We start from the raw sequence: 17,133 nt of genomic DNA on the forward strand, positions 1-17,133 counted from the left end.
TACAGTGGGATGGTACTGTACAAATAAGGTACTGCTCCTCAGATGTACATAGACATCAACTGCAAGTCTCTGATGATCAGAGAACTTATTGCAGCCCTGCACTCATTTCTTAATTGACTGTGGGACATTTGTACTTTTACTTACGGAACCAAACTAACCATTTGATAATTACTTTGTAGCCTTGAGTACCTTTCAACTGAAGGGTGAACAACAAAAAGCTGTGAGCTGTTAGTCACCAATGGCGGCATCTGACAAAAAACTAAGATTACTGTTTGCAGCACTCCCAAGGGTGTTACTGTATCAAACCAACGTTTTACAGATTTCAACCGAAACCAAACTTCTGACAATCACCTGAATAGATTTGACTCGTTGGGTGAGATGAAGGCTGTGTCTGCTCCAGTGGATTCAGAGTGTTAGTGGATGGATGCTTCCTAAATGCTACATTTTTGACAGTGATGAAGACTTGCCTACCTGGAACTGTCTTCATGCAAAACAGTGCACTGCTGCCTGTCAAGATGTCACAGCCATTGAGGAGGATCTACTTGGACTTCCCCCTAATATCAAATATCGTCTGCATATCCATGAAATTTGGTCAAAATAGTTCCATGTGTCTGGGCTTTTTGTCTCAGCTTCAAGATCTGGAGTACCTTTACATTCGTGGTTGTCTCAAGTATTTTCAACCGGCAATAGCCAGGGCCTTCCAAATCTGCAAAAGGTGTATTTGAATGAGCCAATGATCATTGGGTAGTGTGATTGTCATTTTGGGCCTCACAAATTCAGAGATCTAGTCAAGTCATTTGACCATATTTGGTAATAGGCTATCAGCAATGGCACCTGATTGTATTTTATTTATTTAACTAGGCAAGTCAGTTAAAAACAAATTCTTATTTACAATGACGGCCTACCAAAAGGCAAAAGGCCTCCTGCAGGGGCGGGGACCTGGGATTAAAAATAAATACAATATAAATATAGGACAAAACACACATCACAACAAGAGAGACAACACAACACTACATAAAGAGAGACCTAAGACAACACAGCATGGAAGCAACACAACATAACATGGTAGCAGCACAAAATATGGTAAAAACATTATTGGGCACAGACAACAGCACAAAGGGCAAGAAGGTAGACAACAATACATCACACAAAGCAGCCACAACTGTCAGTAAGACTGTCCATGATTGAGTCTTTGAATGAAGAGATTGAGATAAAACTGTCCAGTTTGAGTGTTTGTTGCAGCTCGTTCCAGTCGCTAGCTGCAGCAAACTGAAAAGAGGAGCCACCCATGGATGTGTGTGCTTTGGGGACCTTTAACAGAATGTGACTGGCAGAATGGGTGTTGTATGTGGAGGATGAGGGCTGCAGTTGATATCTCAGATAGGGGGAGTGAGGCCTAAGAGGGTTTTATAAATAAGCATCAACCAGTGGGTCTTGCTACGGTATACAGAGATGACCAGTTTACAGAGGAGTATAGAGTGCAGTGATGTGTCCTATAAGGAGCATTGGTGGCAAATCGAATGGCCGAATGGTAAAGCAAATCTAGCCACTTGAGAGCACCCTTACCTGCCGATCTATAAATGATGTCTCTAGCATGGTCATCTGAATCGGGGTTAGTTTGGCAGCTGGGGTGAAAGAGGAGCGATTATGATAGAGGAAACAAAGTCTACATTTAACTTAAGCCTGAAGCTTTGATATGTGCTGAGAGGACAGTGTACCGTCTAGCCATACTCCCAAGTACTTGTACGAGGTGACTACCAACTTCCAATGTCCAGTGTTGAATCATGCATTGGGCTGAAATATTTGCATTTAAAAGGTAACTCCTACTTCACATATTAAATGGAATTTTATTTCCAGTCTCAAAATCCTTAATAAATTAGAGATAAATAGCCAGACACAAAATAGACCCAATCTCTGCTTTTTCCAAAAACAACCAATTACATGGATAACACATCAAATTCTATTGGGAAATTATCTAGAAATGCTTTTTGCAAAACAGTTCAGTTGTTTTGAGAAGCTGCAGAATCGGGTTTTATCACTGAATTTAATTTCACACATTGAAGACTTTGATTTCCTGGGATTGACAAATCTGGAGCTCTTAGACATTACACAAAATAAGATGGAGAGATGCATGCAAACATGTTTACTGGTTTACATAGTTTGGCATTGTTAGACCTGAGGGACAATCCACTGATTCACACTATTGAGGCAAGGTCTTTCACACACCTCATGTTTCTCTGGGGGACTTGAACTTTCCACCTACAGAACCTGTGATCAAGCTGAATCTGACACTCATATTGGGCGACATTCTAAGGCAGCGGACTCATCTGTACATTAGTTCAGGTATGAGGCCAATGCAGTTGATAATTGGCAGTAATGTCACATCCAAACACAATCTGAGTCTCTAGCTCAAAGGCCAGACCGTGTCATTTGAGGACTGTGACAGACCTTTCTTTGAGTCTGTCATTTATCTTTAATGCTGAGGAATTCCTTTGTGGATCTGAATTCATGGGAAAGTACTTCAGATCATTGGAAACACTTGAGTACAGATCTAAGCTTTCAGCTAAAAGTGGTTGATTTAACATCGAGCAGCTGATTCCCCTGAGAAAACTGACTAAGTAGAGGTGGATGTTTCAATACAGCGTACTGCCAACATTTTTCACAACCTGACCAAACTGAATGTTCTGAAACTTTCAAACTGCAGGATTGACTCGAGGGAAGTTTAACAAAATACTTCATATCTTTGAAAACATCGTATTTGCGTATCGAGAACATTTACAATATATTCTAGCTTTACTGAACCTCTCTCTAGCCTTAAGTATTTAATACACTACAAATGTTTTGCAGTTGTGACAATGCTTGGCTCATTGCTCGGACAAAGGGGTACAGGCAGGTTGAAGTGATCATGCTTAATCATGATCATAATTAAGCTTTGGAAGACTTGATATGCTTGTTAGACAAACCTAACTTTGTCAAGTACACAGAAGCCAACTGCACAACAGAGTTCTTGTGCTCTTTGCTGCGACTATCCTGGGAGTCCTGTTCTTCATGCTGGTGGTTTTCATCCATAACCTGGCTGGCCTCTAGCTCCTCCCCTTCTACCACATCACCGTTGGCTGGCCGTTGGAGGCCATGCTATCCAACACCAGGGGGCGCTACCACTATGATGCATTTGTCTCCTACAGCGGGAAGGATGAGCGCTGGGTGGTGGAGGAGCTTCTGCCCAACCTGGAACAGAGGGGTCCTCCTTTCCTGTGCTTCTGTCTACACAGTACAGTCGTGGCCAAAAGTTTTGAGAATGACACAAATATAAATTTTCACAACGTCTGCTGCCTCAGTTTCTTTGATGGCAATTTGCATATACTCCAGAATGTTATGAAGAGTGATCAGATGAATTGAAATTAATTGCAAAGTCCCTCTTTGCCATGCAAATTAACTGAATCCCCAAAAACATTTCCACTGCATTTCAGCCCTGCCACAAAAGGACCAGCTGACATCATGTCAGTGATTCTCTCGTTAACACAAGTGTGAGTGTGGCTGGAGATCACTCTGTCATGCTGATTGAGTTTGAATAACAGACTGGAAGATTCAAAAGGAGGGTGGTGCTTGGAATCATTGTTCTTCCTCTGTCAATCATTATTAACTGCAAGGAAACATGTGCCGTCATCATTGCTTTGCCCAAAAAGGGATTCACTGGCAAGGATATTGCTGCCAGTAAGGTTGGACCTAAATCAACCATTTATTGGATCATCAAGAACTTCAAGGAGAGCGGTTCAATTGTCGCGAAGAAGGCTTCAGGGTGCCCAAGAAAGTCCAGCAATCGCCAGGACCGTCTCCTAAAGTTGATTCAGCTGCGGGATCGGGGCACCACCAGTGCAGAGCTTGGTCAGGAATGGCAGCAGGCAGGTGTGAGTGCATCTGCACGCACAGTGAGACAAAGACTTTTGGAGGATGGCCTGGTTTCAAGAAGGGCAGCAAAGAAGCCACTTCTCTCCAGGAAAAACATCAGGGACAGACTGATATTCTGCAAAAGATACAGGGATTGGACTGCTGAGGACTGGGGTAAAGTCATTTCCTCTGATGAATCCCCTTTCCGATTGTTTGGGGAATCCAGAAAAAAGCTTGTCCGGAGAAGACAAGGTGAGCGCTACCATCAGTCCTGTGTCATGCCAACAGTAAAGCATCCTGAGACCATTCATGTGTTCGGTTGCTTCTCAGCCAAGGGAGTGGGCTCACTCACAATTTTGCCTAAGAACACAGCCATGAATAAAGAATGGTACCAACACATCCTCCGAGAGCAATTTCTCCCAATAATCCAGGAACAGCTTGGTGACAAACAATGCCTTTTCTAGCATGATGGAGCACCTTGCCATAAGGCAAAAGTGATAACTAAGTGGCTCGGGGAACAAAACATTGATATTTTGGGTCCATGGCCAGGAAACTCCCCAGACCTTAATCCCATTGAGAACTTATGGTCAATCCTCAAGAGGCGGGTGGACAAACAAAAACCCACAAATTCTGACAAACTCCAAGCATTGATTATGCAAGAATGGGCTGCCATCAGTCCGGATGTGACCCAGAAGTTAATTGACAGCATGCCAGGGCGGATTGCAGAGGTCTTGAAAAAGAAGGGTCAACACTGCAAATATTGACTCTGCATCAACTTCATGTAATTGTCAATAAAAGCCTTTGACACTTATGAAATGCTTCTAATTATACTTCAGTATTCCATAGTAACATCTGACAAAAATATCTAAAGACACTGAAGCAGCAAACTTTGTGGAAATTAACATTTGTGTCACTCTCAAAACTTTTGGCCACAACTGTAGACTTCCAGAAGGGGAAGGACATTGTGGAGAACATCACAGAGTCTCTACCGGAGCCGCCACACCCTCTGCCTGGTCAGTCGCCACTACCTGCGCAGTAACTGGTGTTCCCTGGAGATTCAGCTGGCCACCTCCAGGTTGCAGGTGGAGCAAAGGGACAGCCTTCTCCTGATCTTCCTGGAGAAGATCCCCCTCACTGCCTGGCTGGCCTGGTGAAGTCCAGGACCTATCTGGAATGGCACCAAGACCACCATCAGCACCAGGCATTCTGGGACAAATTGTGGGCTAAAATGAAACCCTCGGACTGAAGCGTAAGCTCAGAGGTTTATGTAGGACCTTGTGTTGATGCTGATAGAAGGTTGGCAGATATGTTGAGAATTTTGTACTGAGGACTTTTAACCTGTTTTTCCAATACACATATGCATCGTTGTTGCTAAGAGCAACTGAAAAAGGCTCTCAGAACTCTGTGGTTTTGATGCCTTTCTGTTTTACAGTATATCAGGTTGAGAACAACCTGTCCATCTGCTGTGAGTGACAATAAATTAATGTTCATACAATGAAGCAGTTATTTTCATTTCAACATAAATCAAAAGAGGTTTGTACGCCGGTTGCTAATTGAGGCAGGAGTTAAGAGCATTGGGCCAGTTACCGAAAGGGCGCTGGTTCAAATCCCTGAGCAGGCAAGGTGGAAAAATCTGCCGTTCTACCCCCAACAACTGCTCCCTGGATGCCGATGATGTCGAATAAGGTAGCCCACCGCACCTCTCTGATTCAGTGGTTGGGTTAACTGCGAAGAGCACATTTCAGTTGAATAACTGACTAGGTATCCCTGCTGATTGTTTACCTTGCATTTTGACCTGTAGAGTTTATGGTTTATCACACCCCCTTTCCATCCAATCAGGTGAATTCTAGGCAATATTTGTGAATTGGAAGGAACCCAGTTTTAATGTATTATTTGATTATAATTTATGCCCTTGAAAAAAAGGCATCTAGCTGAAATGTTGGAAACTTGCCATTTTCTGTTTATGATTCGTCTTAAAGAAAAGTTAACATTTATTTGTAGGCAATGTATTAGCAGTTTTCCTGTAAATGACAAATCTAATTCGATAAAAAAGTGAATACTGCACACAGACTAAGGGTTTGCATAGGTTTAATACCACGTTTCTAAAACATTTTAATAATAGGCTACTTTAAGAAAAACTTAAGGCAAGCGACTGATGTAGGTCTAGAAAACATCAGTGAAAAAATTGTAACTTGATGTCAGAGATGAAACACATGCAACCAAGAAAACCTTGTGTGGATTTCTTTGTTTAAATCATGAAAGCTGAGAACCCCTTTTATCCCATAGGCCAGGGTTTTGGGGTCTTAGAAACCTATGAAGGCAAAAATGTCATCAATGTTAGTCTCGTTCAGATCCAAGGGTTTCTGAACTGGAGTGTCTCTACTTTGGTTGCTAAGCTCATTGCTAAAGGACTGGTCATCAGTCATCGTGGCCACATCCCCCGGTGTGCCTGGTGAAATACTCCTGTTTCTCTTCTGTCTTAGTGACCGTTTTCTGTTGACACAGAATGCACTTGTGATTGGTTCAAATGCAGTCCTGAATGGCTGAAAGCAAATTCTAGGGTGAGCCCTCCTCCACAGTGTCTTCAGCGGCTGACAGGTCCTGGGTACCGCCCCTCTGAGTGACAGGGCCCAGCAAACCTCCCGTTTGTAGCGCGTTAGTTTCCCTTGTACACTGGGGAGACCAAGAACAAACACCACATAGGTTCCCCATCATTAATGTGACTGGAAGTTTTAGTTTGGAAAAGGTGTGCAAAGATGTCCCATTGTGATAGTCCGATAGATGCAATAGACAATATTATTAAAAGCCCAGTTAAAATAGAGTCCCTGTACCTGCAGCCCTCTGATTCCAGGCGTTTCATCCTCTGGCACTTCAGGTTCAGGAACGTCAGACGCCCCTTCTCCTGACGCAGCTTCCTGCTTTCACACCATCGCATCACTTCCTCCAGGTGGGCGGCCATGTTGCTGAAAGTGGGGGCTGTTTTCAGTTGCTTCAGAAACTTCCTCTTCTGACCAATCACAGCAGCATCCAGTAATGAAGGCTGCACTTGTTCTGTTGACACCTGCACAAAGAGTTCAAATGACAATCTAGTATAAGTAACAACACTCATCATCCAATAACTAACTCAAATGAAAGCAGTGGATTTAAAAAGGTGTAATGCATATAATATTCTGACATAAAAACAACCACACATACCTCTGTGATACCGCCATGGGTTCGTTTCAGCAATTGCTTCATATCAAATCCAGAGACGGCACCTGTTATAAGGAAATTATATGACGGTTATATTATATGTTCAAATGTAAACAACAGAATATAGGCTATGCCAGGAGAGCTACAAAAAAATAGATCAATCTATCAAATGTATTTTATAAAGTCCCTTTTACATCAGCAGCTGTCACAAAGTGCTTTATAAATACCCAGCCTGAAACCCCAGAAAGCAAGGAATGCAGAGGCCGATGACACTGACCTGTATCACCAGTTCTCTGGAGTAAGACTGCAGTTCCCAGATCCACTTTGCTGCTCTTCCTATTGGAGGGACCACCCAGAGCCTGCTCCCTCCTCTCCTCTCCCTCCTCTCTGAAAAGTCTGTTGAGCACAGAGGACCTGGAGGCTCCTTTCCCGCCAAGGCCCTTAGGGGCCCGGGAATGCTGCATCTTCAACAAGGAAGAGTCAGAGGGCCCGAGGAACTCTGCCATCCCTGCAGGCAGGGTGAAGTCTATGAGGAAGGCCATTGCCTGAGCCTGGGACACCTCCTTCAGGAGCTCCAGGAGGTGCTGGTAGAGAGGGGCCAGGCTACCCAGGATGCCCCGGAAGAACACCCTGAGGAGCAGAAAGATACATCACTCCTATCCGGAGTCACTTCCACTTACAGAGTCAATTACATACAGGTTTGAGTGAAAAGCAGTACGTCAGACATGACCCTGAAAGAGCCACAGGACTCACCACAGTCGACTAAGCATGCTGGTGAGCACCACGTTCAACATAATGAATTCCTTTGAGTGGAGGTGCTGCTTTGCTAGTCTGGAGAGGAGACTGGTCAAGGCAATCATACACACCATGTTCATGTATACATGTCTACACTGAGACCATTGTTGCGTTCCAGGTTGTCTTTTTTTTTTTTTTTTGCAGTCATGCTGCACATTACAGAAGATTGTCATGTTATTACATACCCCGTCATCACTTTTGTCTCGAGACGTCTTCATTTAGATTGGTCTTAAGTCATCTCTGGATATGTCTCAAGATGCATTAAGACATGTTGATGGCTGAGTAGGTATTACTGTGGTTCCTGACAAGTTAAACACTTCCCCAGGCGTCGTGAGACCTAACAATATGCAACTGCAAAAAAAGATGACCTGGAACGCCAGCAACGGTCATTTATATAGTAATAATAATACATTGGATTTAGAGCACCTTTAAAAAAACCAAAGGACACTTAAGCAAAAAAGAGAGGTAAAAAGAGATAGCAGCTGAAGTCTCCCAGAGGAGAGGGTGAGAGAGAGAAGGATACATGAAGGCTCTGGTGCAGTGATTGAGCAGACATGTCATCAGTCTGGCAGCTCCCAACACCTTGAGACAAAGCCATTCCAGCATGGGCTGACTGGGGACATCACACTGACCTGTCTCCATAGCCAGCTGGCTGCAAACACAAGCATACAGATATACACACATCAAGATGACACAGTTAGTCTACGGTGTATTGGATATCAAATAAACATAGACCCAAAAACAAGTTATATGGATCTTGATGCTCGATAGTGTGCTGTGTCTGCACGATTAGATGCAGCTAAGTAGTCCAACAAGGGCATGTAAATTCCCTGGCACAGAACCATTTGCTAATAGCTAAATGCAGAGGAATTCTAGCTAGTTAGTACCTTTGCACTTTCTTTGGACATAGCTCCTTCAGGTCCAGAAGAGCAGCATCCAGCTTCATTTCCTTCAACCGGTTTATGCATTGTTCAACCTGCAGGGGTTTTCAAAACTCAGTCAATAACCCTCTACATCAGTGGTGTCAAACTCATTTTAGCCCTGGGGGTAGGGTTGCCATGGTTTTTCCGCAGTTGGGCTATTTTGAAAAAAGGATATCTCGGGTGAAAATGTATTGGTCGCTGGTTTTCGGCATACTTCTATATTGCACTGCGGCCACCATGACTCATTCAAGGGTTTTTCTTTATTTTTACTATTTTCTACATTGTAGAATAATAGTGAAGACATCAAAACTATGAAATAAAACATATTGAATCATGTAGTAACCAAAAAAAGTGTAAACAAATGTAAATATATTTTATATTTGAGATTCTTCAAAGTAGCCACCCTTTGCCTTGACAGCTTTGCACACTCTTGGCATTCTCTCAACCCACTTCACCTGGAATGCTTTTCCAACAGTCTTGAAGGAGTTCCCACATATGCTGAGCACTTGTTGGCTGCTTTTCCTTCACTCTGCGGTCCAACACATCCCAAACCATCTCAATTGGGTTGAGGTCGGGTGACTGCGGAAGCCAGGTCATCTGAAGCAGCATTCCATCACTCTCCTTCTTGGTCAAATAGCCCTTACACAGCCTGGAGGTGTGTTTAATAAACATTGTGCCTTATACATTACATAGTGTACCGCATATTACGCATGGCAGAAAAATATCAAACAAAACTGATTTAAGATGTCTTTGGTACCCGTGATACAAGTCAGTATTCGAAGTCCATCCATGTCTGAGGACATGAGGAGATGAAGTGGAAACCAGCCACTAGGGGCAACAGTGAGGTTCCGGTTTTACTAGGGCGTTGTGTACGGAGATGGTGGAAAGCATCTGCCACCAATTCCAAGTTCAAATCCAGCAACATAACGTTGATTTTGATATTCTTGTTTTAAGCCTATCCCAAACCTTAACCCTTACCTTAATGCCTAACCTTGAGAATTTGGAGTTAATGCCTAAATTTAACCTTAAAACACTTTGAAATTTGACATTTCAGAAACATGGATGTTTAATTCTGACCTGAGACTGTGAGAGCTGGTAGCAACTACTACCAGAGCGAAGGCCTAAGCTTCCACTTTTCAGAATTAGAAGTGTGTGAGCACGGTATGAATATTGTAAATAAAGGATTTATATGCCCCATGTGGAATTAGAACTTACCACCATTGAACTATGAGCCAACTGTTTTAGTAGACTGCACCATCAGTCATAACGGTTGAGGAAAAAAATACAAGTTGACATCTACTTGTTACAATGGATATAGCTACGCATATAAAGGTATAATTCACAGTCTACACGTTTTCTTTCTTCGTAAAAGCAATATAGATGTGTATGAAACGGTAAGCAAAAAACTTTGAATTTGGTCAGATGCGGAAATGTGCCTTACTGCCTTTTGAATTATGTGTAATGTCAGTAGTCTAGTCAAGACCATTGTCAAATAAGTCATGCTGTCACCAGCTTTTATAGTAAGCCTTGAGGTGGCACCACCCAGCACATCTAGAAGAGTGTATTTCATATCAAACCCCTCCCTTGAGGTGGCACCACCCAGCACATCTAGAAGAGTGTATTTCATATCAAACCCCTCCCTTGAGGTGGTACCACCCAGCACATCTAGAAGAGTGTATTTCATATCAAACCCCTCCCTTGAGGTGGCACCACCCAGCACATCTAGAAGAGTGTATTTCATATGGAACCCCTCCCTTGAGGTGGCACCACCCAGCACATCTAGAAGAGTGTATTTCATATCGAACCCCTCCCTTGAGGTGGCACCACCCAGCACATCTAGAAGAGTGTATTTCATATGGAACCCCTCCCTTGAGGTGGTACCACCCAGCACATCTAGAAGAGTGTATTTCATATCGAACCCCTCCCTTGAGGTGGCACCACCCAGCACATCTAGAAGAGTGTATTTCATATCAAACCACTCCCTTGAGGTGGCACCACCCAGCACATCTAGAAGAGAGTGTATTTCATATCAAACCCCTCCCTTGAGGTGGCACCACCCAGCACATCTAGAAGAGAGTGTATTTCATATCAAACCCCTCCCTTGAGGTGGTACCACCCAGCACATCTAGAAGAGTGTATTTCATATCGAACCCCTCCCTTGAGGTGGTACCACCCAGCACATCTAGAAGAGTGTATTTCATATGGAACCCCTCCCTTGAGGTGGCACCACCCAGCACATCTAGAAGAGTGTATTTCATATCGAACCCCTCCCTTGAGGTGGCACCACCCAGCACATCTAGAAGAGTGTATTTCATATGGAACCCCTCCCTTGAGGTGGTACCACCCAGCACATCTAGAAGAGTGTATTTCATATGGAACCCCTCCCTTGAGGTGGTACCACCCAGCACATCTAGAAGAGTGTATTTCATATCAAACCCCTCCCTTGAGATGACATAGAGATACATCACGATATCAATGGTAGAGTTGAACCGCTAGGTTAAAAAGAGACTAGACTTTTCTACCAAAAGACCAGAATATATCACTTCTGCAACAAACTGTTATAAAACCAGAATTTACTTGTTTCACTATAACTCAAATCTAAAACTCAAATATGGTTTTCATGGAAGTAAACCTAGAATTGGTGATACTCAATTCCCAACTTGGAAGTCAACACAAGTCTAAACGTCCACATTTAGTTGCAGGGGGTTTGATTGAATTTAGAAAATGCTCCATTATTAAATGAAATATATTTTTTCACCCTGAAGTAGTAATCCAACAATGTGCACACCGCAATCTTGTCTATTTCAAATCTGATCTCATTGAAAATTCTGTGCTATGCTTAACATTACATAATGTTACCTAATAAAGCCTATCAGCTGGAACAGTAGCCTAGTAATAATGGTCAGAATAGGTAATATTGTTAATAACTATAATCATAATAGGCTACAACTTAGTTGGTAAAAACAACAATAAATGGTCAGGTAACGCAGGCCTTTTTCTTGATCCTCACCTGTTTGAGAATCCTGAAAGTCTTGTGTTGCCTGAGGCTGTTATTGAGAACATAGAGAAGCTCGTACAGGACACGGATCTCAGTCTGCAGGACTCGACTGCCAAGCAACTTGAGCACTTTCCCATTTTCCTCCAGGACACGTTTTACATATGTACCTAAATACAATGCACAGTACACACACACGCATGAAATAAGCAGTAAAAAGACACCGCACAATTGTGATGTAAATAACATTCATCTAGTTAGCCTAACTTTTACAGCGCAAGAGCAATTTTCTCTGGCATCAGTCAGAACACTCCCCACGTGTGTACCGTTGCTTGCTGTAGTCTGCAGCAGGGCTAGTTTCCGTGAGCTAATGTGGCCATTATCACACAGCGAAAGGGCGCTCCAAAAAGTGTATGCAGAAATGCGACAAACTACATACCTGTTGAGAGGCCGAATGGTACATGGACAGTTGAAACCGCACTTGGAAAGGGAATGTTTACTTTATTCCACGGTTCTTCAGCCATGCTCACGTCCATTTCATCGCAAACCAAGGAAGTGAAAGCTACCCAATTAGAATCAAGGAAATATCAACGTCATCGCCAGGATTTAAAGGTACAATTGCACCTCGGCACACTGCTGTTTCAGAGAAGCAACCAGCAGGCTATTATTTATTGCCAATCTATGTAAATACCTTACCCAAAATAAACAAAATACTATCTCTGGTATTATAAAAGTATAGATTTAATCCACATCATAAATACACCAACAAACACATGAATTCATCAAACCAAATGACAAAATTATACAGAATGTGTGGAGCTAAAAAAAAAAATACTTGAGCATAGAAAGAGTCAGGAAGGTTCAAGTATGTTCCAAAATCCATGATACGACATGTGAGTTGACTTCATCCAGCACAGACTCCTCAGCCCTTCCCTTCACTGTCAGCCCATGGCTGCCTCCTTCAATCCAGTGAACAGTCGCTGGAGACTTCATCTCCTTTAACACATCATCCAGAAGGATCTGGACAAAGGAAAAATCACCAGTGCAAAACAAAATTGGGACTAGAAAAGAATGTTTCTTCCAGCCCATCAGTTTGAAATACTAAAATAACATACACAATCAAATGAGAGATGCATGTGCAAACTTGAACAGTTTCATTATAAGGGAGACGTGTAATCAGTTTGAAGTGAAACACATGCATCATCAAAAATAGAGACGTACATGTGCAAACTTCAATGGTTTCTGTGAATGATCATATTCCTCCGATCTGCTGATGTTCATGCATTAACCAAAAGACACCCATCACCATTCTCACCTTCTCACACATGTTGTCTGCAGTACCAGACAGAAACAGTACAGGCACCTCCTTGGGCAGCGCCCTGAGGTCCTCACTCCGCTGTCGATGAGCGTGTGTCAGTCCTGGAGGGTGTAGGGGAAAGGACAGACAGACCAGTCCCTGCAATGCATCCTCTGACCCATCACTGAGCTGTCTGGCCAGGGCAGAGGCAGCACGAGACCCCATAGAACGTCCTGAAGTGGAGGGTACACAGTGAGTATTATATCAGTCTTGGAAGTGATTGCTTAAGAAGAACTAGTTTATGGATCAATTAACAATGCTCAATACTCATGCCCCCAGTAACCACCAATACTCAGAATATGTCCCTGGTGAGGAGTTTTCAGTAGCTTCCACAGCCACAAAGTCAAAATTGGCTACAAAAAAAGTGCTTTTTGGAAAATAAATATGGTTAGGCATAAGGTTAGCCGTGCAGTTAAGGTTAGGTTCAAAATACAATTTTAGTAAGATACATTTTAGAAATGGGCGTGATTTACGACTGCGGGTATAGAACAATTAAGCAATAAGGCCCAAGGAGGTGTGATATCGCCAATATACCACGGCTAAGGGCTGTTCTTATGCACACGCAACGCAGAGTGCCTGGACACAGCCTTTAGCCATGGTATATTGGTCATTTATCACAAACCCTGAGGAAACTTATTGCTATTATAAACTGGTTACCAATGTAATTAGAGCAGTCAAACTAAATGTTTTGTCATACCCGTGGTACGGTCTTATAAACTGGGTGGTTCGAGCCCTGAATGCTGATTGGCTGACAGCCATAGTATATCAGACCGTATACCACGGGTATGACAAAACACTTATTTTTACAGCTTTAATTACATTGGTAACCAGTTTATAATAGCAATAAGGCACATCGGGGGTTTGTAATATATGGCCAATATACCACGGCTAAGGGCTGTATCCAGGCACTCTGCGATGCATCGTCCCGAAGAACAGCCTTTAGCTGTGGTAAATTGGCCATATACCACACCTCCTCGGCCCTTATTGCTTAAATATACCATGGCCTTCAGCCAAACAGAATTCAGGTCTCAAACCACCCAGTTTATAATAATGAATATATACCTGGATTGCAGATGCTATGTATTGGCCATTGAGTCATCTAGTGTATATAAACTCAGCAAAAAAAGAAACGTCCCTTTTTCAGGACCCTGTCTTTCAAATATATTTTTATTTTTACAAATTATCTTAGCAGATCTTCATTGTAAAGGGTTTAAACACTGTTTCCCATGCTTGTTCAATGAACCATAAACAATTAATGAACATGCACCTGTGGAACGGTTGTTAAGAAACTAACAGCTTACAGACGGTAGGCAATTAAGGTCACAGTTATGAAAACTTAGGACACTAAAGAGGCCTTTTTACTGACTCTGAAAAACACCAAAAGAAAGATGCCCAGGGTCCCTGCTCATCTGCGTGCAAGGAGGCATGAGGACTGCAGATGTGGCCAGGGCAATAAATTGCAATGTCCGTATTGTGAGACGCCTAAGACAGCGCTACATGGAGACAGGACGGACAGCTGATCATCCTCGCAGTGGCAGACCACGTGTAACAACACCTGCACAGGATCGGTACAGCCGAACATCACACCTGCGGGACAGTGCTCAGACTGTCCGCAATAGGCTGAGAGAGGCTGGACTGAGGGCTTGTAGGCCTGTTGTAAGGCAGGGCCTCACCAGACATCACGGGAAACAATGTCACCTACGGGCACAAACCCTATCGTCGCTGGACCAGACAGGACTGGCAAAAAGTGTTCTTCTCTGACGAGTCACGGTTTTGTCTCACCAGGGGTGATGGTCAGATTTGCGTTTATCGTCGAAGGAATGAGCGTTACACCGAGGCCTGTACTCTGGAGCGGGATCGATTTGGAGGTGGAGGGTCCATCATGGTCTGGGGCGGTGTGTCACAGCATCATCGGACTGAGCTTGTTGTCATTGCAGACAATCTCAACGCTGTGTGTTACAGGGAAGACATCCTCCTCCCTCATGTGGTACCCTTCCTGCAGGCTTATCCTGACATGACCCTCCAGCATGACAATGCTACCAGCCATACTGATCGTTCTGTGTGTGATTTCCTGCAAGACAGGAATGTCAGTGTTCTGCCATGGCCAGCGAAGAGCCCGGATCTCAATCCCGTCAAGCACGTCTGGGACCTGTTGGATCGGAGGGTGAGGGCTAGCGCCATTCCGCTCAGAAATGTCCGGGAACTTGCAGGTGCCTGGGTGGAAGAATGGGGTAACATCTCACAGCAAGAACTGGCAAATCTGGTGCAGTCCATGAGGAGAAAATGCACTGCAGTACTTAATGCAGCTGGTGGCCACACCAGATACTGACTGTTACTTTTGATTTTGACCCCCCCCCCCCTTGTTCCATTTCTGTTAGTCACATGTCTGTGGAACTTGTTCAGTTTATGTATCAGTTGTTGAATCTTATGTTCATACAAATATTTACACATGTTAAGTTTGCTGAAAATAAACACAGTTGGCAGTGAGAGGACATTTCATGTTTTGCTGAGTTTATAAATCATTGGTATAGAAGCTAATAAGGACCCAGGTGAGGAGGGCCACTGTCTGGGCAAGGGGTTGGAGATATAGTAGAGCTATGTGCAGATAAACATTGAGCAAGGATCTTTCAAAATGATGCAATTGTATTGGTTTGTTATGTAAGCATAAACCCCAAGTGTGGCTCATCACTGGGAAATACATAAGGCCAATAAGATTTGAGGTTATAAAATAGTTTTGATTGCTTACCACCAAGAAATATGTTTCTTATTGTGAATTTCTCAAGATTTTTCAAGTATTCCTGCAAAATCAAATAGAATATTTCCATAAATGGCACACTTGCATTCAGTGAATTAACTAGAGTAGATCTTCATAGCCAACTAAAGACAAGGTTTTTTATGACTTGGTATTCTTTATTCACGTCGTCTATGGAACGAAACATGCACAAATCTGTATTTCGAAAATAATTCTTACCCAAACGGCATGGTAAGCCTTCACTCTGTAAACCAGGTTTAAACCTTTACATGTGAAGCGAAGACATAGCAGGCCATTCGATGAAAGTGCATGAGCAAGAGAAACCAAATGCTTGAAGTTCATGTCCCCACCAGCCCCGTGGGTCAGGATGACAGCAGTCTGCACATCACTAGCGTTGGCTGGGATACTCAACACAGCAACTAGATGTTTTGCCCCAAAAGGTATTGTCATGCTGTCCTGCAAAGTAATTCAAGTTAGTGAGTCATTTAAACTTGACCAGGTAACCTATCCGATACTTGTATCAATAGTGAACAAACATTTTACCTCCTGAATCGTGTCCATGCTCCCATTTGTTTATCCCGCACGGCTTCATCTAAATCACGTGACTTCTCAACTTCACTGTAAACTATTCATAACACGCCATCTAGTGTACTGGAGTCGATGGTACCACACAATTACAATTGAGAATTTGGGAGAATTTATTTGACTATAATAAATGGTTGGAAACTCACAGTCATATCTATACTAAGATTTGAATACACAATGTGTCATTTTTCCTTGCTCCCAGAGCAATATAGCCTTGCCGACAGTGGTGCGACTCACAGCGAGGGAGAGCTGTGACAGGAGGACTTCGAGTTAGGTGTTTGCCAGACTATGAGCAATAACCCTCCCAACTACACACACTGGCGATGGGTGTGTGTCAGTCCTGGATGGACTAGCCAGTGTGTGTGTGTGTGTGGAGTGACAATTACATTTCCAAGGTCAGGTCTTGCTTTATTATTGTAAATATGCCTCATAGGATGTAGACTACTGTCAGAGAGGCACTTTGCCCATTTCCTTAAAGCTATCAGTTCCACAAATCTATAGGGCTATTACATGGAAGTCTAACAAGGGAAACAATACAATGCGTCTATCATATAATCAACTAACATCTGTGTGTTTGTCTTTACATGCTTCTATTGTGTATAACTTTAACCTGTGATATGGTGTGTGCATATATTGAAGGAAGAAA

The 17,133-nt window shown here is 43.1% G+C and overlaps 3 protein-coding genes across 3 annotated transcripts; 1 reads left to right on the top strand and 2 right to left on the bottom strand.

The window, feature by feature from the left end:
• Window positions 1-3,132: 3,132 nt before the first annotated feature.
• On the top strand, window positions 3,133-5,042 carry LOC115156370 (toll-like receptor 13). The gene is given in 3 exon segments (XM_075074243.1): window positions 3,133-3,271; window positions 4,830-4,869; window positions 4,871-5,042. Coding segments are annotated over 3 exon segments (351 nt in total).
• A 917-nt stretch (window positions 5,043-5,959) lies between these two features.
• On the bottom strand, window positions 5,960-12,354 carry rmp64 (ribonuclease MRP subunit p64). The gene is made up of 9 exons (XM_029703154.1): window positions 12,233-12,354; window positions 11,809-11,963; window positions 8,763-8,851; window positions 8,399-8,527; window positions 7,834-7,911; window positions 7,358-7,710; window positions 7,084-7,145; window positions 6,720-6,949; window positions 5,960-6,561 (listed from the first exon to the last, which is right to left on the bottom strand). The coding sequence occupies exons 1-9, from the start codon at window positions 12,327-12,329 to the stop codon at window positions 6,192-6,194; spliced, it is 1,563 nt and encodes a 520-aa protein (XP_029559014.1). The 5' UTR covers window positions 12,330-12,354; the 3' UTR covers window positions 5,960-6,191.
• Window positions 12,355-12,511: 157 nt separating this feature from the next.
• tex30 (testis expressed 30) lies at window positions 12,512-16,845 on the bottom strand. The gene is made up of 5 exons (XM_029703155.1): window positions 16,446-16,845; window positions 16,122-16,358; window positions 15,897-15,948; window positions 13,109-13,323; window positions 12,512-12,813 (listed from the first exon to the last, which is right to left on the bottom strand). Exons 1-5 carry the CDS (start codon window positions 16,461-16,463, stop codon window positions 12,655-12,657), a joined length of 681 nt encoding a protein of 226 aa, XP_029559015.1. The 5' UTR covers window positions 16,464-16,845; the 3' UTR covers window positions 12,512-12,654.
• Between the last annotated feature and the right edge of the window lie 288 nt (window positions 16,846-17,133).

The sequence above is a fragment of the Salmo trutta genome, chromosome 20, assembly GCF_901001165.1.
Source record: "Salmo trutta chromosome 20, fSalTru1.1, whole genome shotgun sequence".
NCBI lineage: Eukaryota > Metazoa > Chordata > Actinopteri > Salmoniformes > Salmonidae > Salmo > Salmo trutta.